Source organism: Equus asinus, chromosome 2, assembly GCF_041296235.1.
Source record: "Equus asinus isolate D_3611 breed Donkey chromosome 2, EquAss-T2T_v2, whole genome shotgun sequence".
Taxonomy (NCBI): domain Eukaryota; kingdom Metazoa; phylum Chordata; class Mammalia; order Perissodactyla; family Equidae; genus Equus; species Equus asinus.
Genome location: NC_091791.1, coordinates 20,663,987 through 20,688,261, shown reverse-complemented (window position 1 = coordinate 20,688,261; position 24,275 = coordinate 20,663,987). Strand labels below are relative to the sequence as shown.

General features: G+C 48.4%; 1 protein-coding gene across 6 annotated transcripts in view; it reads left to right on the top strand.

Annotated features, from left to right (window-relative positions):
* Positions 1 to 24,275, top strand: part of RBM20 (RNA binding motif protein 20) — a 189,713-nt gene that overhangs the window by 152,397 nt on the left and 13,041 nt on the right. For all 6 annotated transcript variants that reach the window (XM_044750960.2, XM_070483295.1, XM_070483299.1 and 3 more), the window contains exons 7-12: positions 517 to 648; positions 10,948 to 11,027; positions 12,857 to 13,523; positions 19,542 to 19,646; positions 20,779 to 21,439; positions 22,985 to 23,119. In XM_044750960.2, the coding sequence (XP_044606895.2) occupies positions 517 to 648; positions 10,948 to 11,027; positions 12,857 to 13,523; positions 19,542 to 19,646; positions 20,779 to 21,439; positions 22,985 to 23,119 (1,780 nt within the window). The remainder of the gene's footprint in view (positions 1 to 516; positions 649 to 10,947; positions 11,028 to 12,856; positions 13,524 to 19,541; positions 19,647 to 20,778; positions 21,440 to 22,984; positions 23,120 to 24,275) is intronic.

The window sequence follows — 24,275 nt, the reverse complement described above, 5'->3', positions numbered from 1 at the left end:
CCTATGGCATGAGGTAGCCCAGGATGGACAGACATAACTAAGAAGAATGCTTGGTAACCATGGGGATCAGGAGAGGGGCCATCTTATAACGAGCTCTTTTGGTCTTTTGGTAAAGTTAATAAATAGGCCTCTTTGAACGGATGGGATCAAAGAAAGCTCTTTCTTATACTGATTATTTTTTCTTTTTATTGAGATATAAAATACAGTCTAAAGTGCACTAGTCTTAAATGTACAACTCCATTAATTTTTTACATGTGTACACCTATGTAATTACGATGCAGGTCAAGATATAAAACATTTCCAGAACCTCGGAAGGTTTCTTCATGCCCTTGTCAGTCAGTATCCCACCCCCTCCCCAGGGAGCAGTTCACCTCTAACTTTATCACCGTTGATTCCTTTTGCCTTTTCTTGAACTTTATATACATGGAGTCATACCTTGTACTGAATTTTGTTAAAGACTATTGAAGTCAAGCGCATGGAGTCAAGCTCAATGTACGTCCTTCCTTTCTTTCCTAGGCCTTTTTAGAGATGGCTTACACAGAAGCTGCCCAGGCCATGGTCCAGTATTATCAGGAAAAATCTGCTATGATCAATGGTGAGAAGTTGCTCATTCGGATGTCCAAGAGATACAAGGAATTGCAGCTGAAGGTAAAGTATTCTCTCGTTCATTCAGTCATTCAACAAGCACCAGCTTGTCAGGCATTGGCCTAAGTGCTGGTGGGAAGGAGCAGATAGGAAAAGATTAAAAAATTGCTGATTCGCTTTGAGGATATCACATGGGAAGGCAAACCATTATCACATGGGAAGAAAAGTGCTCATTGAGGTAAGGACAAAATCCAAAGGGGTGCTAGAGACAGGATGACTGGATACAGGGGATGTCTTGAAGGATGAAGTAAGAAGGAAAAGGTGGCTGCATTTCAGAGGTGGGAGTTCCAGGCAGAAACCCCTGAATATAACCTCCTTCTCTACTCATACAGGTCTTCAGTAATCTTTCCTTTGTCTGTCACGCGCCCTCCTCCAGCCTCTGTATTTCTGTCTTCAGCCCCGTAGAAGTCCTTCTAAGCTGCACGCGACTGAATTGGCCACTGGCAGAATTCAGATAATTCCAAACGGGGCTTTTCTTTTTGTTTTAGCTTGTTCTACATTTCTCTTTTCTTTTTCTCTTTTTTGTTTTATTGTGAAGTATAACATATAGACAGAAAAGTGGCTAGTTATGTACCGTACAGTTTAAAAAGTAATAATGGTGAGATCCCATAAATCTCGTAAAACCACTACCAAAGTCAAGGAATAGGACACAGACAGCACCCAGCAGCGCCTGAGAGGCCCTCCTCGTGCTTAACCCCTCCCTCTGCACTCTCTTGACTTTGAGGACGGTCATTTCCTTACAGTTCTACCCCCCTTCGATGCCTCCCTTAACGTCACACTTTAGCTTTGCCTATTTTTGAACTTCATATGAATGGAATCATACTGTCTGTGTTCTTTCATGCAACATTGTGCCATCCATGTTGTTGGGTGTGTCTATTTTTTTAATTGTTATATAAATTTCCATTGTATGACTATAAATTTATTTGTCCATTCCACTGTTAATGGACATTGGGTTTGTTTCCGGTTTTAAGGTATTAGGGACAATACTACTATGAATATTCTCAAACGTTATCTTGCTACACACGTACATCAGCATATAGGTGGGAGTACGTACATAACTAGGGGGGCAATTGCTGGACCAGAATGCATGCTTATCCTCAACTTTATTACATACTGGCAAGCTCTGTTCAGAATTAGTTGTCCCACGTTTACACTCCTACTAGTAGTGTTTGAGAGTTTTCAATGGTCCACCTTCTCGCTCACACTTTGTCTTGTCCAACTTTTTAATTTTTGCCTGTCTGGGGAGAGTGTAATAGTTTATCCTGGTTTTATTTTTTATTGTGCTAATTACTAACTGAGGTCGAGCACTTTTTGGATTGTTTATTGGTTCTTCCGTCTAGATCTTCTCTGGCGGGAAATTTCCTTTCAAGCGGTTTGCCCATGCTGCTCTTTTGGATTGTGTCTTCCTACTGATTTGCACGTGTTCTCTTAACTGGAGCACTTAGTCCATTTGGATTTATTGTAATTAATGCTATATTTGTGTTTAAATCTAGCTTCTTTTATGCTTTCTACTATCCTATTTAATAGAGATATTCCAGTTCACTTCAGCTCATTCCACATTTACTTAGGGTCCGTTTTGTTCGAGATCCACAGCCCTTGATCTGCCTTCAAGGTTGAAGTCAGAAGACAAAGGCTCAGAGGTTGTTTCTAGCTAGGACTAGCCTTCTGACAAGTCTCCATATGTAGATCGGCACATGTCAACCGGTTGCCAAAGTCCTGATTCTGCTTTGCTCGCATTGTTGCTTCCAAAGTTCCTGCGCCAACAGTTCTGCTTCAGGCAGAACCTGGCACTTTTTTTCTGACTAATGACAGCATGTTGCTTTTCTCCGACAAGTAAAAGATCCCACCCCATCCTGTACCCAGCCCAAGTTCTTGTTCTCTTAGATTCTCCCCTGGGGGCTAGAATCGAATTTCTGCACTTGATTCCCAGTGGAGCTTTGGTCTCCAAATGAGATGTTGTCATAAGTTTCTAATTAGGATTAGCAGCAGTACTTAGCTTCTTAAATTAAAGTACCAAGGCGCTGTAGTACCTTACCAAGGGAGATAGTCTGGGGTGGTGCGAAAACTACAGGTTAAAGAGGTCAGGTGGTCAAGGTCTACATTCAGCAAATGCTCATGGAGTGCCCACTGTGGGCAGGAACTGGGCCAGGCCCCACGGATATGGAGGTAGCAAACTTGTGGAGGAGCCCACAGTCTGGTGGGAGGAAGAACAGGTCAACATAGAACCATCAACGACCATGTGACCTATACCAGATTGGAAGGTGATGGTGCCAAGCTAGACTCTACTCCTTCCTGCTTTGATGAGCTTGTACAAGTTGCTTAATCTCTGTGAACCTCAGTTTCCAGATGGGTAAAGGACTATACCTGAAGATGTTTAGTTTTAATTTAAGCATTTTTTATCATGGTTAGTAACAGTAATTATAACAGTATGACAATAATAACAGGAATGTGTACCTTTAATTGAATCCTGATACTCTGGGTCAAGTAATGTGCCAAGCACTTGACATACACTGTCTACGGTAATCCTCAGATCAGTTCTATCAGACAGATACTATTATCTCAGTTTTACAGATGAGGAAACTGAGGCTAATAGAAGTTTAGTAACTTGCCCAAGATCGTAGTTACTGGAAGAGCCGTGATTAAAACTTAGGACTGTTTCGGTTTTGCACTATATCTGCATCTGTATATTGTTTTATTATGATCTCTATTGTCCACATGAAAAAGCAGAGAGAAATCAGGTAATTTGCTTATAGTCACCCAATCAGTAAGCAGCAGAGATAGTATTCTAACAGAGCTTCTCAGACTTTAACATGCATACAAGTCACCTGTGGATCTCGTGAAACTTTCTGCTTCAGTACGCCTGGGGCAGGGCTGTGATTCTGCATTTCTAACAAGCTCCCAGGAGATGCTGATGCTTCTGGTCCTCGGAGCATACTTTGATTAGCAAGAGTCTAGAACATATTGCTTCCTGACCTTTAGTAAGGATTTTCTGCTTCCCATGCTGTCACATTGCCTCTTAGGGTCATTGTGAGGGTCACATGGGATAACATGGGAAAGCCTCTCAAAGCGTGTTTCAACTACATAGTAATGCATTATGGTCCTAGTGTTGACATGAATCAGCTATGACTTTCTCTGCAAGTAACAGAAATCTGTCTCAATTAAGCATATTGGCTAAAGTGAAAAAAGGAATTTATTGGCTCATGTAACCGAAAAGTACAGGAATGGTTCTGGCTGCAGGCATGGCTGGATTGAGGGCCCAAGTGATGATATATTAGAACATGGTTTCTCTCCACTCTGCCCCATTGGCTTTGTTTTAGGGGTCTCCCTGGGATGGTCCCTGGCAGCCCCAGGCCCTCTCCTCTAGGTGGCACAATGACTTCAGTGGCTTCAGCAGCTCCAGCTTCTCATCCTCCCATTTCCTCCAACAAGAGAGAGCCAGAATTTCTCCCAGTAGCTCCCACAAAAGTCCTGAGAGTCACTTAGTCTGATTGGGCTAGCTTAGGACACATGCCCTTTCCTGAACCAGTCTCTGCAGCGAGGGGGAGGCCGTGCTGTGATTGGCCAGGCCTGTGTCACATCCTTGGAGCAGGGGTGGAGAAGGGGGAATGGCTACTGGAGAGGTAGACAGCAAACCACTGTAGCCATTTGTGTCTCTGGGCCCACGAGGCCACCACTCGGGGTCCCACCAGGGCTTGTAGAGGTGGGGGGAATTTTGTTTGGTCTTTCTCTAACTTTACCTTTTGCCCACGAGGCAAAGTGGAGGGAGAGAAAGAGGGATTTTAAGGCATTTCTCATCTCCTCTCTTGAGTATTTCCTCATGCCCGTAATCTGGTCTCCCCATACACTTTCTGTGGCAAGGCATTCTATTCCTCAGAGCATTTGAGGCAGAACCTTTCACATAATAGGTGTCCAATAAATGCATGGAATGAATGAAAAGAGAAAATCTGAAGGAACAATAAAAAGTGAGTGTTTTCCTCCTGCAGACCTGGATGAGAAGATTGAATTACTTTCTCAGTTGTTCAACAGAGACTTCTCCAGAATCATAGCATCTTATATGCAGAAGGGAACTTGGAAAATTTAAACCACTGTCTCCCAGTCACTGCATCAGAGAATTGTCAGGGGAGTTTCAGGTACTCTTGCCCATGGATTCTCGTTCAGTAGATTTGGGGCAGGACTGAGGCTCCCAGGTGATTTGGGGTGCAGGGGTCTGGAACTGGCCACCCCAACATATGTCTCTTTGGCATGATTATTTGTGGCTCATTACTTTGAAGACAGGAAAGCAACTGAAAAGTAGAACTTGCTTACCCATTGTAAGAGACATTTACATTGTAAAGGAACTCTCCATCTGTAAAGATATCTCCCTCTCTGTATCAGAAGAAAGAATACGACCTTCTCTCTAGAAACTCCTAATCAATGCCAAAGGCAAGGACTTAAATCTGCATTTGTTTATTGTGCTTCTCTGGTAACCTCCTGTAACTGACTCCCCTCCCCCCCCCCCAACATTGGCATTTCTTTAAGGATTAAGCATCTTTCCTTAGGCTAGGAACTGATTGCTGTGCTCACCTGTGACCACCCCAGCTCGAGACAATAGACTTGCTTCCTGCTACGCCCACTGAGATAGCAGACCACTACCTGCTGTGGCCATCAAGCGCTGTGCCAACAGGGCAATCTTGTGACTATTGTGGGAGGGACATTTCAATCATATGTGAAACATCCTGTTTGGGAGTATATAACCACTCTGTGCACCCCACTTCTTCGGTGCCCTTTCTTCCTTCGGGAAGAAAGGCCCCGGGCCATGGTTCCTCATAAAGCTTTGTTTAATTTTCTCTTGCTATTCTGTCTCATGTGAATTTAATTCGTTCTCCAGCCAGATGAACCCCCATTTCAGTAGAGGAAAAGTCTTCCTCCCTACATGGGGCAGAGGGCCTGGTTTCAGAGCCACTGGTCTTGCCAGCCTCCTGGCCAAGAGATATTCCCTGGCCCTGAGAATCAGTCTTGTCAGTGGTCCACAATGCTCTCAGGAAGATTAAATCAGCAAATGATGATTAAGGGTCTTCTCCATGTAGGTACTGAGAGCTACAATGAATATGAGACATGGTCCTCACTTGGGGAGAGTTGGCTATCTAACTGGGGAGACAAGCTCTTCTTATTATGCAAGATTTAAATTGAATAAGATTTAAATTATACAAGATTTATACAACATTTAAAAATTATACAAGATCTAAATGGGAGCTTCTAGAAGTTCAGTGGCAAAAGGCAGTGTGACTTGGTTGTGTAAAGAAGGGAGAGATTATGGCACAGTGCTTTGAAGGATGAGGCGAATTAGCTAAATAGAGAGGGGGCTTCCCAGTGGAAGGAGTTGGCTGAGAAGAGATGTGGAGTCTGAAAAGCACAGTGAAGTCAAAAACCATTGGGGCTGCTGTGACAGGATCTGGCTCTGAGGAGTTCAGGGCTCACGTGGAAGGTTTCAGCATCTTCCCAGGACCCTCGAGGCATGCAGAACAACTGTGGAAAGGTCAGAGGGCATGATACCCTCTAGTGGCTCCCTTTATGTTGGCCCAGCAGTCCATGGCTTTTATCAGTGTAGCCAGCCATGCCCCGAGGCTGTTGCTAGATGGGCCTCATTATCTCACTTTTATAAGTGGAGACAGCAGACTCCCACAGACAGGAAGCCTTGACTCCAGGCAACCCAACCAGCTGGAGGCTGAGGTGGGGCTGCTCTTCCTGGTTGACATTCTCGCCTCCCTCTGAGTATGCCCGCACTTCCCTAGGACTGCTTGGGGCTAGGAATCACACCCTTGTCTCAGAAGCAGCGAGCTATATTGGAGATGTGTTAGCCATGAGCACTGTGGATTGTCCCCTGTGGAGTTGTTGAGCCGCATGGGTGTCATCACAGAATGGTTGAAAAGATACTATGTCTGGGATTTGCTTCAAAATATTCTGTGGGGTGGGGAAAGAGATGGGGGTATAGATGAAACAAGTTTGGTCAGAATTGTTGACAATGGGAGTGGATTCATGGGGCTTCATTTTACCCTTCTCTCTCCTCTTGGGTATGTTTGAAGTGTTCTACAATGAAAAGGTGTCCCAGTGTCATGCTAGGCCTACTTTGTTCTCCGCTGTCTCACTTTTCTGCAGTGATCACAGCTTTATGTCACCTGCCTCCTGTACACCTGTAACCACGAGATGCTGAGGCCAGGCCCAAAGAGGAAGGTTGAGAGGATTTTCTTAGTGCTGTGAGAAGTTGATTCTGTTATTTTAAAGTCTTTGCCACTTCTGTCCCCTTCTCAGATGGCAGCTGGCAGGGTGTTTGGGCCAGAGAGTGCCAACAATTTGGAATTATCACTTAAAATAGAGGAACTGATCTCTGGTCCTCAGAGGAGGATCACAATGCCCGTGACCGCTGGCCCCAGCATGTAGTATTTGCAGATTGTCATCCTTCTCTGCAGCCACAGCCATTCATCTTGGAACAGGTATTATGGAGCACCTATTCTGTGAGGGACTCTGTGCTGGTGCTGCCTATGTGAAGATTAACAACCTAATGCCCTGCCTTCCTGGGGATGTGGCACCTGAATAGAAGTAACTTCAGAGGACACTGTGGTGCGGGGTCGGTGAGCCGAGGAGTCGAAAGAAAGATTTCTTGGACTCTCAAGATCTGGCTGTAGTGCTCTTTTATTTAGAGAATAGTGTGGAATAGCATGGGGACAGGACCCATGGGCAGTCAGAGCTGCTGCGTGGGGACAGGGCCCACGGGCAGGAGGAGCCGCTGCTGCTGCCCCAAGTTGAGGGTTAAGGCTAATTTTATAAGGCATGGTTATGTGAGTCATCTCTTTACAAGACAAAGGAAAGAACATGAAAAAGAGTTAAAATGGTATCAGTGCAGGTGGGGTCTGGTCATTGGGTGATCCCATGCCTTTTAGACAAGAATCAAATCGGATTAAGTAAAGGTCAGAAGCCACCACCCTAAATCAGTTACATGAGATTGCCAGACAGCAGCCAACTTAAATTCTTGCCTTCCCCATTAAGAGTTTCTAGGGACAAGGTCATCTCTCTTCTTCCTGGTACAGAGAGGGAGGCACCTTTTACAGATAGAGATTTACCTTACAAATGTAAATGTGTCCCAACAAGGGCAAGTTCCATTCCCCAGAGCCTCCCTCCCTGTCCCAGTTTATCAAAAGCAATCAGCCCCAAGCAATCCCGATGCCAAAGAGACATATCCTGGGGTGGCCAATTTCAGGTCCCTACAAGGTCAGTCCCCCTTCCTTCACAAATGCAAATATCTCTCAAAGAGCAAGCAAATTCCAGTCCTCTGAGCCTGCTTCTCACCTGCAGTTTTAAAAGTAACCAGCCTAAAATCCTCATCAACTGGGCTGCAGGTGGCCCCAGGAGGATGTTCTGTGGTTGGGAAAATAAAGGGCAGGGAAATGTTTAAGCCAAGAAGAGGCTCTTCCAGCCCCCAGAGAACTCTAGGCGCATCTCTTTGACCCCTGGGGCATTTCATGGGCCACAAGGAGATGTTTTCACCTGTGGTCCTGATTGTCTGGCTCTACTCATCAGGGGGCACCCCAGAGGGGAAGAGCATAAAGGGGTGCTGTCTGTGATGAGGGAGGTGTGGAGGGGACCATGAGCTGCTGGAATGCTTCTGCCTCTGACATTGGCCTGACTAGCCCCTCCTCGCAGGTCTTACCGTCCTCCCACCCCCCATGCCTCGTGCTGCCTCCGGGAAATCTGCAAAACCTCAGCTGCCCCTGACCTGGCCATCCTCCTCTCCCCACCCCAGGCTTTTCTGGGTCTGGGCTGGAAAGAACAATCAAGAGGATCTGAGGTTCCAGAAGAGCGGAAGAAAAGTATTTGGGACCATGGGGACTCTTTTTGCTACAGAAAATCCTCATCCAACCCCCTCAGGGAATTTGTATGCTCTGAAAAGTTGCCATGGGGTACATTTAACCCAGTTTGGGGCATATTCTTTAACATTTGCCTATTCCAGCTTGGCAGTGTGAGCCATGGATTTGGGACCAGGATGTGGCCTCCCTGGTGATGGCAGATCTTGTCACATGTCCCTGCACGTGGTCCTGAGGGCTCCGCCAGCTCTCCAGGGCTTGGTTTGCCCCTGTGTTGGCCTGGGTGGAGGCAGTCCCACAGCAGGTCTTCTGGGAGCAGCTGTCCCAGCCTGGCCTTTCCCATGATGGTACAGTAGGCAACTTCCTCTTTGTGGCCCAAGGTGGGCAGGCAGGACGAAGACCCACTCAGTGGGGTCACCTTCAGATGAACCTTCTCATTCTACCCCCAGGTAGTGACAAATAACCCTGGCAGAAGGACAGGCGGCCTTGGGTGGGGTGGAAGGAGGCGTCCTGGGCAGCCCCAGCTTCTTTCCTGGCTTGGCGTTGGGTCTCTGCTTATGGTCCAGTTTAAGCAGTTGAGGTGCTAGGTGACAGTGAAGGGCCTGGGTGATGTGGGTACTTGTAGGCGGCGCTTTCATACTCCTATAGAAGGTCAACCTTCACAGCTATGATCAGAAGAACTGTGGGGCCCTTTTCCGGTGGATATCCTGACCAGTGCTAAGGTTGGGCCTTTTCTTGAACAGGGATTTGTTCAACTGACGTGTTGAACAAATTGAACAGTTGTTCAATTTGAACAACTGACTTGCTGACCTCCTACTTCATCAACACAGGGGAAGGGATCACTGCCTTCTCGTTGATGTTCTTTCCTTTTGCATTTAGAGCTGACAAGGGACCCCACCCTGGTGTGAACATTTTATGTCCCTTTCCTAAATCCTAGCCCTGATTTCTTGCCCTGAAACCACAGGCAGCTCCTCCTTCATTCTCTCCCAGCCCAACTCTCAATCTCAACCGTAACACTGATAAGCAGCCATGTACTGAGAGGACCCATAGAATTCTAGGCCCAGCAGATCACGTGGCTCACTTCCTAGTTCTGGCCCTGGTTTTCCCATCTGTAAAATGAGATATGTGTTGACACCTAACATTCCTATAGCTCTAAGATTTCCTTATTCTTTGTAAACTACACAGAAAAAAATTGAGGATAAAACGAGCAGTTGATTAGATTTCTTAATAAAATTCTTTGTCCAAATCTGACATTACAGACTGAGGATTTCGAGTTCTTTTTTCTTTTTGCTGAGGAAGATTCACCCTGAGCTAACATCTGTGCCAATCTTCCTCTGCTTTGTATGTGAGTCACTGCCACAGCATGGCTACTGATGAGTGGTGTAGGTCCGTGCCTGGGAACTGAACCCAGGCTGCTGAAGTGGCTCCCCCTTTTATTTTTATTTTTTTTTAATGTTGGCTTTATTGAAATTTAATTCACATACCATAAAATCCACACTGTTCCATACATTTTAACTGCATGGATGAATTCTGTGTAGTCTTTTTGAAGATGCTTCCCCTATTTCTTTTGTGCTCATGAATTTCTTTTTTTAATCATTGATTATATATTGTTTCATTATTGTTTGTCCATTCTGGGTTTAGGAAAGGGCTTTGGTTGGGATTTTGGGGCTGGAGATGGTCTTGTCCTGGTACAGCCACTGTATAGTGACTTCTGGAAAGGGTCCCTGGCATTCTCAGCTGTGAAATGTGGCTCACAGTCTATGCCACCCACCTCATAGATTTACACTGAGCACAAATGATTCCTGAGGAGGAACATGCTGGAGTTAAGGTGTTGAAGGGAGCATGGGGCATGGAAAGGATCCTGGAGTTAAAATGCCTGTTGTCAAGTCCTGATTCTCTAGTGGTCTCTATGACCTAGAATGTGTTCCTTACCCCAGCACAACTCCAGGAGTCACCATCTACACAGAATACAGTGTGGCTGGTGATGGGAGTTGTGCAGGGCAGAACTGTGCCTCGACCTCTCTGGGTCTCAGTTTCTACATGTGTAAAATGTGGAGGCTGCATTCAGTGATCTTCAACTCTCTTTCCAAGTTATAATGCCTTCCTTCCTCCCTCCCTCTTTCCCTTCCTTCTGTTCACATTTCAGATATTTTCCCTTATTCAAGAGGGGGTGGGAGGCAGGTATTAACAAAGGCTGCTTTTTCCCCACATGTGGATGGTGAGCACCAGGCTCCTTCCTTCCCCAGCTCAATGGACACCATGTCCCCTGGACCACTCAGCCCACCACCATTCAGCATTATGCACACACTCCTCACCCCCTCGGTCAAACTTTTTCTTCCCCTAAAAAGGCACTCTTCCCCCTTTGGTGGACTGGGCAATGAACTCAAGTCCTAGCTTAGCTGCTTTCCTTTGGTGTTTGCAAGGCTCTCTTTGGTCTGATGGTGACCTCTCTGACTTTGCCTAGAAACCTGGGAAAACCGTGGCTGCCATCATCCAGGACATCCATTCCCAGAGGGAGAGGGACATGTTCCGGGAAGCAGACAGGTGAGGCCTTGGCCTTAGGTCTCAGGACAGATTCTGAGCAGTTGGAACTCTCTCCTTTTCTTCATTCTTAGCGGTATTTGAGTCACACCGTGCCCTGCCCTTGCCCTGCCGTGTCCTTCAGCCTTTCTGGGCTCTACCTTGCCATGTGCCCAACAGAACACATCAGTCCAGTCCAGAAGTGCTGCTCAGGTGAAACCTCAGGAAAATGCAAGATGCTAGGCTACCTCTCAGCTGTTCCTCCTTTGTTGGAAGGGGGAATAGGTGGGGGTCTGTTGATATGTGGCCCTTTAAGGCAAGTCTACACTCTGCTGAAACAGCCTGAAAGTGTGCGTGTGTGTGTGTGTGTGTGTGTGTGTGTGTTCTGTTTAGAGCCAGCTCTTGATTTTTCATGAGCTGAATGTAGTTGTAGGAACAGGAATGCAGATGGCCCCCCAAAAAGCAGTCACTTGGCTAGTACCCCAATCACTTGACCACTTACTCTGAACATTGAATGCATTGTTTTCCAACTCATTACTTCCAACTGAAATTGTGACCATGCCAAGCTGGGACTTCAAGTTTACCACTGTCACTACCCTTCAAAGACAGTCCCTGTGGAGAAAGCCAAGGTAGAAAAGAGCAGGAGTGGGCACTTGGCCAGCACATTCTGTGGTTCTTACCCAGAGCTGCCACAGTTGGTGCTCTAACCTCACTGTCCACGGCTGAGCCCAAGCTGTTTCCCCAGCAATGGTCAAGGCAGCCTGGTCTTAGGGAGCCATATCTGGGTGTCCCCTCGTCTGTGAGGGCTGTATGGTTTTCCTGTATTTGGGAAGCAAATGAAAATTTCCCATCTTTTTAGAATATTGAGTATGATTCAGTTGATCTGCTTAATAACCAAATAGCCTTCAGAGTGTAGGGGTGTGTGTGTGTGTGTGTGTGTGTGTGTATCTTTGTATGTAGCTGCTCAGGTTTGGGATTTTTGTGTTTGTTTTTTAAGAAATGTGGTTATTAGCATTTTTTTAAAGACACGTATAAAGCCACACTGTGGCGGCCGCAGTTCAGTGGCAGAGCGTGCACATGAGGGGGTGCGGGGTTGGGGGCACTAGGAGGTCTTGCTCTGAACCTTGGACAAATCAGGGTCCTTTTCTGTTTTCAGTTTCTTCATCTGAAACATGGGCAGGTCAGAGCTCTAAGATCCCTCCAGCTCTAAAATGCTTTCCTAATTCTTTGTTTTTGGAATCTCTGAGCCTGCCCCCAGCCATCCCCCAGTAATTAGCACCCCTCTACCATGCCCAGGATTCCAACAAATTGAGATGAGAAATAAACAAGAAAAATGGAGGCCAAGAGGTCACCTTTATTCCATGGAGGCCAAGTGGAGAAGCGGCTTCAGTCTTGTGGCCAAGAGGCGGGCTAATTGAACCCCAGGGTTAGGCAGCCTTGCCAGGGCAGGGCAACCTCTTTCACACCCCACACCCAGTATGCCCCCAAAAGGCAAGCTGCCTGTTCCCTGAGCGTAGCTGACTTCCAAGAGGAAGAAAGATGGGGCTGAGCCAAACCAGTCCAATTATTCATCCCAATTCCCAGGAGCAGAATGAGTAAAGGGGCAGAGAGCAGCCAGGACTGTGCTTAGGAAGATCCCTCCTCCTGCAAGCCGGGAGGGAGGAAAATCTTTCTCTACAGCACTCTGTGCCGTCCGTACAGTTGTGGTGAAGAGTATAGGGCTGGATGGGGTTATGTGCACAGTAGGTCTGTGCGAGAGACTGGGTATAGCTGGGTATTGGGCCAGGGTCGGGGAGTGGGGGGCAGGGGTGGGGCAGGCAGATTCTAAAAACTGCTTCTTTGCTTCCTCACAGATACGGCCCAGAAAGGCCGCGGTCTCGCAGTCCCGTGAGCAGGTCACTGTCGCCGAGGTCCCATACTCCCAGCTTCACCTCCTGCAGCTCTTCCCACAGCCCTCCCGGCCCCTCCCGGGCCGACTGGGGCAGCGGCCGGGACTCGTGGGAGCACTCTCCCTACGCCAGGAGGGAGGAAGAGCGAGACCCGGCCCCCTGGAGGGAGAACGGGGAGGACAAGAGGGACAGGACGGACACTTGGGCACCTGACCGCAAACACTATCCCCGCCCACTAGACAAAGCCGAGTTAGACGAGCGACTCGAAGGAGGGAGGGGCCACCGAGAAAAGCACCCGAGGACTGGGTCCCCCAACCCGCTCCACTCGGCATCCGGGTACAAAAGCCGAGAAGACGGCTACTACCGGAAAGAGCCCAAAGGCAAATCGGACAAGTATCTAAAGCAGCAGCAGGACACCTCCGGGAGGTCCAGGAGGAAAGACGAGGCCAGGCTGCGGGAGAGCAGACATCCCCACCCAGACGACTCTGGCAAGGAGGACGGGCTGGAGCCAAAGATTCGGGCCCCTGACAGCACCAAGTCTAAGCAGAGTGAGAAAAACAGAACCAGGAGACCTGATAGAGACCAAGAAGGAGCCGATGATAGAAAAGAAAGCCGAATGGCAGAGAATGAGGTAATGATGCCATTTGTTCCCCAGGTGAGGCGAGGCAGGTCTCAAGGGAGAATAATGCTAATATAATGCTGATGAACATTTATTGAATGAGTGAAACACTTACTGAATGTGTACTCTGTGCCAGGCCCTGTGCTAAACACTTTATCTCAATCAAGTCATCTAATCATTTAATCCTCACAGCAACCCTAAGAGGTAGTCATAGTAATAATAGCATTATTACTGTAGAGGAGGAAACTGAGGCACAGAGAACCTAAGTTAGTTGCCCCAGGACACACAGTCAGGAAATAGCAGACCCGGAATTATACCTGGTCATCTGGCTCCAAATCCTACGGCACCCTGCTGCTTTTACTAGCAGTTAGGGAGGGGTGTGATGCAAAGCCCTCTGTGGTCCTGTTTGTCCAGGGTGGAGTGGCCCTGAGGTGTTTCACCCACACCCTCTACCAACAGAGATTAGATCTTTGGTCCACTCTATCCTCTCTCCTGCCAAAAGCATCTACCAATCCTGGGGCTTCCATGAGAGGTGGTAAAGGAGAAGCAGCCAACACCCACTAGACTATACTGGGTACCCAGGGCTTGGTGTGTTTCTCTAGACACTGTCCATAGTGTTTCACTTCCACTGTAATAAAAATGCTCGGCAACTGGCTAGTACCTTTCATCCAAGCATCTGAAAGGGCCTATAACCTGCTGCATGACTTCAGTTCACACAGTGGGTCACCAGGAGGACTCTGGGCACCAGGTCTATATTCTATCTCGGCTTACACTTCCTTCTTGCCAGAACCCCCTACATTTAAGTAGGAGTGAGATAGTGGAGGTGGCAGGGGGAGGAGGGTCTGCATAAAGAACCCAATTTTAAGAATCCTGCATGCATATCTTCTAGTCTGAACCCAGAAGTTGGTGACAATGGCTAAGTGCAAATGAGGAGCTCACTTCTCAACTCCATGAAGACTGACATGTCACACTTTTGGGCAGTATTTCTGCATTCACTCCTACTTGCATTGGTGGAGGGCCAAAGCTCAGGGGCACAGGGGGTCCCAAGGCATAGGACCTAGTCCATGTGATGGCCGAGACCAAGGTCTAATGGTGGAAGCAGACCTACAAACACGATTCACACACAGTGGGGACCGTGCTGGAGTCAAGCAGTGGATGAGCTACTCTGGAGGCAGTGAACTCTGCCCTGGGAGAGGAGGAAAGCTTCCTCAAGGAGGTGACATTTGATCTGGGCATTGAGAGTGGGGAAGAAGGCAGTTTGGGAAGCGGCGAGAGCAAAAGTGAGAAAGACAGACTGTTTTGAAGAACCTTGGGGAGTCTCCATGTGGCTGCATCTTTAGGGCATATTAAAGGATGATGTTTTTGAAAAGTAAAATTATGCTCTTGTGCAAACATAAAATGCACACATGTCAAAGATGTTATTTAACTCATTAATTAATGAGATAACCAGTAAGATATAAAAGACAGTTCAAAGGGGACTCTAAAGAGCGGGTAACATAGAGAGACAATCAGGAATGCTGAAATGAATTTACTAATAGATGTGAAACTGGCCTGTTCCACAGGGAACTGGGAATCAGTTGCATCTCCACCAGATAAAGTTCCTTTGCATCTCTGTGTACAAGAATTGTTTGCACTACTATTAGTTTTCTGCAATTTACAGAGTTGCAAAATAGCTCAATTCAAGATAAAGTGCAGACTCCTACAGAATCAGATAGCCTGGGAGGGTGCTGGGCAACTGTCCAACATTCCATCGAAAGGACACCCAGTAATCTTTTTTACCCATCTCAAAGTCTGGGATGGTTTTTCCTGACTGGCATAGAATGGGCAAGCTTGGGAGAAGAGATTAAGGAAGAGGGTGGGGTGGGCTCATGAAGGACCTGGTGTGCCTTGCTTAGGACTTGAACTGGATCCCGAGGACCTGTGAACCAGTGGATGTTTTTAAGGAGAAGTATACGCTTGGAGGTGTCCTAGGGGCTGGTGATGGGCCAGTGGCTCAGAGGGGCCAAGAACAAGAGTTGGCAGGGGCTCAGGCCTGGACCTCACACACTTACTGCCGGTCTAGGACCCTTTGTCTCCTTGGCAAAGGGGTGGAGCTGCCCCTTTGCCCTCCAACCCACGCTCTGAGACTCTTCTCTGGTAACCTCACTTCTCCCACTGTTTCATGCACCCTGCCTTCATTGGTTTGCACAACATCACTCATTTAAGATCATGTACATGATGGACCATCCCAAGAGCTGCGATGCAAAAAGGATTTCCAGAAAGCCCCATGGTTTCCCACAATTCTGTCCCTCTAGTTGGTTCTGCCTCTAATAGCTCTAGAGTGGGGTCAGAAGGGACTTGCTAGAGGCCCCAACAGATTGTATCTGTGGGTTTGGAGGCAGGCAGCCCGCATTTGGTGGAATATCAGCAGAAAAAAAAGTTTTCCTCATTGATCGCAAATTCTGTGTCACAATCTTGAGAACAACACAGGTCCACACATGGCTGCCCTAAGAGTCAGATAACAGGCAGTGACTGAACTCAGGGATGCAGGCAGTAGGCTTTCTTCTAATATACCAGGCCCCTCCCACCACAGGGCCTTTACATGTGCTCTCCTGCCTAGGACCCCCCACCCGACCCCAGAAGTCCACATGGCTCCCTCCTCACCTCCTTTGTCTTAACTTGTCACATTCTCTACAAGTTTATTTCTGGTCACTACATAAATTCACAACATCTGGACCTGCTTCTCTTGCTTCCTGCTTCCTTTTCTCTGTCACACCCATCTCCTTCTAGCCTCTCCCCTGACATCTTTATTTATTTTATTTAGTGTCTATCCCCCTCCCCTCACCCCCCAAATGTAACCTCTCCAAGGGCAGGAATTTTTGTCAGCTGTGCCCACTGCTGTGTCCCCAGTCCCTACATTAGGGCTTGGCACAGAGGGCGTTCAGTGAGTATCTGCTGAAGGAATGAATGACTGAACCCAGACTCTGGAGGCAAAGGTCTGGCTTCTGAGAACGAGGTCACACTGTGTTCTTCTCTGCCTCAATGTTCTTGTTTGTAAAATGGGTGTGGTCACAGGCCATTGTAGGAATTAAATGAGCTTGTGCTGGTTAGAAACCCTGTGGATCTCTGGAGAAAGTGCCGTGCAAGAGAAGCCAGCATGTATGCTGCTGAGTGCTGTGGGCAGCCAGGTCCATGCAGGAGACCCATCCCTGATCACAAGGCCATAGGAAGAAGGCAAGAAATCGTCATCGAAGAGGGAGGACACGGGAAGCAGCACTCCTTCGCCTAACTGGAAGGGGGATCAATGCCTAGAGGAGGGAAGCCAGGCAGGTGACACAGACCAGAGAGCATGAGTGACGCCAAGGTGGAGAGATGGGACCATGGCAGACCAAGGAGCAGGTGCCCATACGTGGGGGGCAGCCAGCCACTGCTCAGCTCCATTCTATGGCTGCCATGCCACATGCGTGCCCTGTGCCGATAGAGCTCCCATTTCTAAGAGCAAGACCAAAGTCTGGATATCTGTGTGAAATTTCCCATGTTTTAGAAGCTGTATAGACTAAAACATGTCTGTGGGCCAGATGCAGCCCAGGGGTCCCCAGAAGCCCCCAGTATAAACAATCCATAGGAGGGAGAAATGACAAAAACACTTGTGCTAGATTCAGAGCCCAGAGACAGACTCGAGCATGCCGGGAGGCAGGTGCGAACTTGTTTTTCCCTCCACCCCCTCCTACCGGTCTCCATTCTTTTATTGCCCAGCGTCCATGGAGCACCTAGCACTGGGGCTGCAGTTGTGAGTGAAAGCTGAAATGACTCCCGATCTCATGGAGCTCATGGTCTAGTGGGAAGATACACTAATCAAATAATTCCTCAAATGAGTAGAAAAGTGTGAGTGTTAAGGTGCTAAGAAGGAGATGGAGGTATACAGTGCTGTTAGTGCCTGTAACAAATCAGAGACTTCCCTGGGTTAGGATGTGACTGTTGAGATTTAAAGGAATGGTGGGTATTTACTGAGTGAAAAGGAAGGAGAGCAGACAGAGGGACCAGCATGTGCAAGGGCCCTGTGGCTAGAGGCCAGTGTTGCTGGAGCAGAGAAGGCCAGGGTTAGAATGGTGGGAGGTGAGGCTGATTTTTCAACAGGGGCCACATCACGCAGGGCCTTGTAGGCAGATTAAGGAGTTTTATCTTTATCCTAAGTGCAACGGGAAGAGAACGTTTAAGCAGGAAGGTTCAATGAGGCCATCATAGTTTTGCATTTTGGAGTGATCATTCTTGATTGCCTTGGGGAGAATAGACTTAGGATGAGGTGACAGGGTGGAAGTGGGAGACCAACTGGGGTGTGGCTTAGCAGTAGCCCTGGCCCTGTGGTAGTAGAGCTCTGCTTGCAACAGTTGGGACCTCTAATATCTTGGTCCGTGAGCTGGTGTGGGCAGCCAGGTGCTTTGGTTGCATTGTCTGTTCCCCTTAAGCTGCCGCTCTGATCTGGAAGTGTTCCCAGGGCAAGGGATGCATGGCCAGGTGCTGCTCTGGTTCCTGTGCCTGCAGGGAGGAAGGGCAGGGGTCTGTCTGGCGGAGGCTCCAGCCAGGCCACGCTGTCCCTGCCTCTCCCAGCTTGAACTGGATGGGGTCCTTTTACTGTGTTGACCTAGGAGTGTGGCTGGAGGAACTGCTTGAGAAGGGGAAAGATTATTTATTTTGGGAAGGGAGGGCCATGGATAATTTATTCAGGGAGATAAAAATAAAGAAAAGTGGTCCCCTGTTATTAGAAGCTATGGGTTCTGATGGCTGAAAAAGCATTGAGAGCTGCTTTGCTCTTAGGTTAGCTCAGAAGACTAGCGCACCCCTTTCCGTGGAATCTTCCGCTCCAAACCCTGGAGACAGCAAGGACTTGAGGACTGGAACTGTCTTTCCCTGTCCGGTAATAACTGGCTCGACCAGTCAGCCCTGTGCTCCTGCCCCAGCTGGCTCTTTGTCAGCTCCAGAGGGGTGTGTCTGGTTGTAAGAAATCACAACTAGAGTTGCTTATGTTGCACCAACCTCAGCCAAAAATGTTGAGAAAAATGCCACTTGCCCCTGAGGAAGCCTAGGAATAGTCATTGGTTTGGGGGCCAAAGTTTAAGTCATGGGAGAATATCCTCCAAAAACTTCTAAAATAGGGGGTTGGCAAACTGTTTCTACAAAACGCCAGAAAGTAAATATTTTAGGCTACGTGGGCCAAGAGTCAAAATTGAGGATATTATGAAGGTACTTATGTAATCATTTAAATGGCAACTATTTACAAATGGGGAAAGCATTGTTAGTTCACAGACTGTACATAGAGAGGCCCTGGGTCCGCTTTGGCTGGAAGAGTAAAGTTTGCTGACCCCTGTTTTAAGGCTGTTCAGTGGCCCGAATTCTCAAACCAAACACCTGCTTTCCGTTCGATTTCCCAGACATGCGCAGTATGTTGAGGGACTTGATCGGAGGGAGGGAGTAGTAGCAGGAAGAAGGGAAGGGATTGCTAGTTTGGGCCATAGCTCCAGGGCAGAGATAGGGCAAAAGGGAGGTGAGAGAGGCCCCTGTTGGGTGACAACTCTCTTCCTACCCATAAGGGACCTGGATGTGATTTTTTATGGCTGTGACGGATCTGTTGGGGACATGTCACCATGATGGTTGTTAATCCCAATGTGAGTTCACTCTTGGGATTTTCACTTACCTTCACTGTCTGCGGGTTTCACAGATGCAAAAACTCCCCAGTTTGCTAGGGATTTCAGCCCCCCTAAAGATATCAGGCCAGTCATTAAGACATTTCTATGCCTCCATTTGTCTGTGTGACCTTGAGCAAAGTTACTTAACCTCTCTGAGCCTTAGTTTCCTCATCTGTATAATGAAAGTGATAATAGCACCTGCTTCTGAGGGGTTTTGTGAGAATAAAGGAAATGTTGTGTGTGCAGCACAACTGACAACTGTTAGCTGTGCCCATTGCCATTCTTTTTCTCATAGCACTCCCTCATTTCTCTGCCGCCCGCTCACGGTTGATTTGGTTTGTTCTGTTCTTCCTTTTGCAATTGCAAGACTGGAAAAGAGGAACAGGAGGGCATGGAAGAAAGGCCCCCATCAGTGGGCAGGCAGGAGAAAGAAGCAGAGTCCTTTGATCCTGAAAACACAAGGACAAAGAAGGTAAAGTTTGTCCTAAATGCCGGCAGTATAGCCACATCTGCACGACAGGCATCGGGGATTGAGTTACAGAGTCCCTGTCCTGCCCAGTGAAGCCCTGCTGTGTGGGATGTGCCAGAGACCCCACCAGCGGTTCAGTGAATGAAGCCGTCCTCCCAGCGCTTCTTGGAGGAATGGCTTTGCCTGGGGTTGTTGCACAGTCTTGATTGAGGAGCTCTTTACTACGTGCCTGAGCTCTGCCGCACTCTCCAGCAACTTGGCTGTGCTCATAAGAGAAAACATGTGCCCGAAAAAGACTCGGGCTCCAGAGCCAGGCTCCCAAAATAGGCAGGTCCCCTGGGAGGGGCTCCCATGAGGGGGGGTTTTGGGTACTCAAACCAGGGCCCTGACCTCAGCAGGCCCAGACTCTGGGATTAACAAGACATCTATTATGCTTGTAAAGATTATTTTACTTAATTAAAATGAAAAACCCAGTTACAGTGCTGGGGCTTCCACAGCAAAAAGAAAGGTCCTTGGAACGCAGCCAGCTTTGTGCCTTTCTAGTCAGGGGAGGTGGAGAGATGAGTATCGTTGGCAGGGAAGCCGCTCTCCTAAATCTGGCTGCTGGGTCCGTGGGCTGCTGGGGGCACCAGGGGAAAGTTCAGCAGGGCCCAAGTACGAGCCTTGGCTAGGGAAGTTGCCCCCTTGCTGAGAGAGGGTGCTTGGGGAAATTTTGTAGGGGCTTGGCCACAGTTACGTTTAGCGATGCCCCACGTGCAAAGAAATGGCTCCAGCAAGTTGATTTATTTAGAGTTTCTAACTTAATCATTCATTCATTCAAAAACTACGTATTAAGCACCTCTAATGTACCAGGTGTTGAAATTCTTTCTGCCACTTTAAACATGGTGGATTAAGCATTAAGGGTTTATTCCAAATCCTGGGCTGTTTTGAGCCTCATCCTAGGGATGAATCAGTGATGTGGGACTTGAGTGGTTTACAGCCTCTAATTACCCAGTAAATGTTCCCAGGTAGAAGTAAGAATGCTCAGGATCTTTCTGGTTTGAGGGGTCCCGTGGTCAAGGTTTATGCCCTCTGGTTGAATACAAAGACCCACTCCTCAGCCACCCTCTGACCTCCATTCTGCATTTTTGTTCAGGAGCAAGATTGGGAGAGTGGAAGTGAGGCCGAGGTGGAGAGCTGGTACCCCACGAACATGGAGGAGCTGGTTACAGTGGACGAGGTTGGGGAGGAAGAAGATTTTATCATGGAACCGGACATCCCAGAGCTGGAAGAAATCGAACCCATTGACCAGAAGGACAAAATCTGCCCCGAAATGTGCCCCTGTGTGACGACCGCCTTACACCTGGACTTACCCAAAGATTTCACCAAGGAGGGAGGCAAGACCATAGGTAATGGGGCTGCAGAAATCAGCCTCAAGTCGCCCAAAGAACTGCCTTCTGCTTCCACGAGCGGTCCCAGTGACATGGACGTGGAAATGCCTGGCCTAAATCTGGATGCTGAGTGGAAGCCAGCTGAATGTGAGACAGGCCTCTCACTGGAGGGTTCAGGTTGCTACCAGGAGCAGGCAAAGGGAGCAGAGGGCTCAGATGCTCATCTGGCCCCTACGCTCCAGCAAATGTCTTCCCCCAAGCCAGCAGAGGAGAGGGCCCGGCAGCCTAGCCCATTTCTCGATGACTGCAAGGCCAGGGGGACCCCTGAAGATGGGGCTTGTGAAGGCAGCCCCTTGGAGGAGAAAGCCAGCCCCCCCACCGACACCGACCTCCAAAGCCAAGCTTGCCGAGGAGTGTCGACCCCGGGTAACTACCTCCCTCTTCTCCCTGTGCGGTCGGGTTGATGGGCCCACTGCTACCCTAGAGAAGTGTGTGGGCATGTTTAGGCTGGAAGGAGCATAAGTAAGGTTTCAACCAGAGTTAAAACTGGTGCAGAAAGCAAGCTGCTAAAAGCCTAGCTATACTGTTAGGGCTTTTAGGCAAATGGCCTAAAGAAAATCAGATAGGAGACCACACATTTTAAACTCAGATAAGATGGTCTTCTCTGAATTTGCGGGAACCCAGTGGACTCTGACAACTAAAATTAGCAAAAGTTTTCAGTTATCAGCTGAAGGAGCTTCGGTTCCTCAGGATCAGCAAGCAGCCCCTTGTGCCTGCATAACAGGGGACCACCCAGGTCGTTATTCTGTGAGGCCTGAGCCAGGGGGGCAGGAGTGTGGGAGGCAGAGAAAGGAGCGGGCAGAGGGAAGAATGAGGGACTCACTAAGGGGCTTCCCCTTACTCCCTCAGACGCACTTTTCTCCAGGGTCTGACGGTGAAACAAGACTTGGAGGCGGGCTCGCCTCCGCCTCCATGGGAGGTGATGTAGTGCTGTGCCTAGCACTATGACATCATGAAAGACAGAGTTTAAAATAGGCTAAGCCCTAGCTTCTCTGCCAAGTGGAAACTAAGATCCATCAAGGGCTTTGGGGGCAGGGAGCGTGAGTAGCCGTCACTGTTCTCCCAGTGAAAATAACTAGAGAGATTCATTTCACACAGACCTTGGAGCATTCCAGAGGTTGAAGTAAGGGGGACAAGAGTCGGGGACAGAAACTATAGAGGAAAGACTTAAAAATAAACATTTCAGTCCAGTGCTCTGTGGCTGGCACAAGCTGGCAGGTGAGCTGGAGGCTTGGCCTGGCTTCCATGTCAAGCTGACCTGAGCTGTTTTTCACCTGTGTGGATCTACGTCTCCATGGAAACTGCCATGAGCTGCCTTTGTTGCTAGAGTAACGCTGAGGCCTGGGTTGTGTCTAAAGAAGGCAAGAATAAAGGAGGAGCAAGATGTTCACCTTGCTCTGGTTGAACCCCTTTTATTTTGTGGGATAGGTCCCAATATGCACTGGTGTCAGTGGCTTATTCGCTTACCCAGTGTTTGGAGTTCCTATTTAATAACACTGCTCGACAAGCTTGGGGTGAGAATGGCATTGCCGTTCCTGCCAGCCTCAGTGCTCCTGTGAACGTCACCACAATTTTTGCCCTTCCGTAATTCCTCTGCCTGCAGAGATGGAGTGATACTGAGTTGGGGAGCATGCGGGTGGATCATCCCAAGCGAAGGCCTCAGCAGCCAGCACCCCCACCCGGGACCATTGCAAAGATCTGCCAAGTTTTCTTGTGTGTCACATTCTTTGGCAGTGGAAAAAGCTCTTAACTATAGCACTTTGGTTCTAATTAGAAGTCCTCGCCCTACTCTCATATTATTAAGCAGTCCAAGGGAGCGATCCCCATCACGCAGCACAAGGAACAGAATTGCAGGGGTTCTTGGAGGCGTGTTGTGGTTCATTGGTCTTTGCCTTGGCTCCTGTTCTGCAGAAAGCTCCAGGTATATGGAAATGAAAACTCTGGACGTGAGGTCACCGGAATACACCGAAGTGGAGCTGAAACAGCCCCTTTCTTTGCCATCTTGGGAACCAGAGGATGTATTCAGTGAACTTAGCATTCCTCTAGGTAGGTGAAATACACTGTCCTTCCTGAGCATGCAGCTCCAGGAAATGACAGTTCTGTAGTAACATCTAAGAGCTTGAGAGAGCTTTTTGTCATTTTGTTGTTGTTTCTAATGTCTGAGGCGGTAACCTAGGTTTTGCGAGCTACTGTTTTACAGTCTCTTGCAATTTCAGTCTCCCGTAGTAGACCAGAGACCTCATGGGGCCAGGCCTCTCAGGGCACTGCCGCGGGAGCCAGAGCTGAGAAACTTGTTTTTGCATCAGGGAATGCGTTATTCCGGACCATGCAGCCCTTATTCAGGCAGGGAAGAAGCAGAGGCCCAGTGGCCACCACAAAATCAACAGAATTGACTCCCTTCTTCTACTTCCCTGCCCTCCTTGCCCCAGTTCTTCCTAAAACAACGCTACATTTTTTTCTCTTTGAAGGACCAACTCTGAGGCAATGATGCTGAATAGGCTGCATCTGGGGCAGACCCTACACAGCTGATAGAGGGAGCACTGAACAGAGAGAGACCCAGACCCCTGTCCTTCCTATTCCACTTACTGGGTGACTGCGTGTCCTCAGACAAGTCATACTCAGAATGTTTTTTGCTTTTTCTGGCCCCTCAAGTCCGTTATTAGTAAGACAAGGAGTAAAAGAGAGAAAGATGTAAAAATATTTTTCCTGGAGGCCTTGGGAGTGAGCGGTACTGTCAGAACTCACCTGGCCAGGGAAGGCAACCCAGCCAGAGGCAGAATGGAGATCAGGGCACTGCTGAGGGGACCAGCCGGCTGGGGACACTGAGAGGGGGATGGCTCGGGCCTCTGGCAGGCAATGTGCAAACGCAGAGTCCTCATAGGGGATGATGGGTTGGGGGTTCCTGAGGCTGAGTTTCTTCACCTGTAATACGGAATTGTTCCAAATCAGTGGCTTTTCAATGGTGGAAGTGTTGGGGGTGGGGGGGATAGCGAGGAGGAGGGTTAAAAGTGGAATCGCCCAGGACATGTTTTCAAAGAGGAGTGGTAACTACAGTCTCAGGGAAGGGAGTGAAGATAGTTTAAGAAAGTTCCCTGGGAGCTTCTGACACCGTTGCTACCCCAGTGACCCCCACTCCAGCCCATGTCATCTCTGAGTCTTTACATTGACTCCGAAAGGTTGGAAAGCAATAAGACAAAGGAGT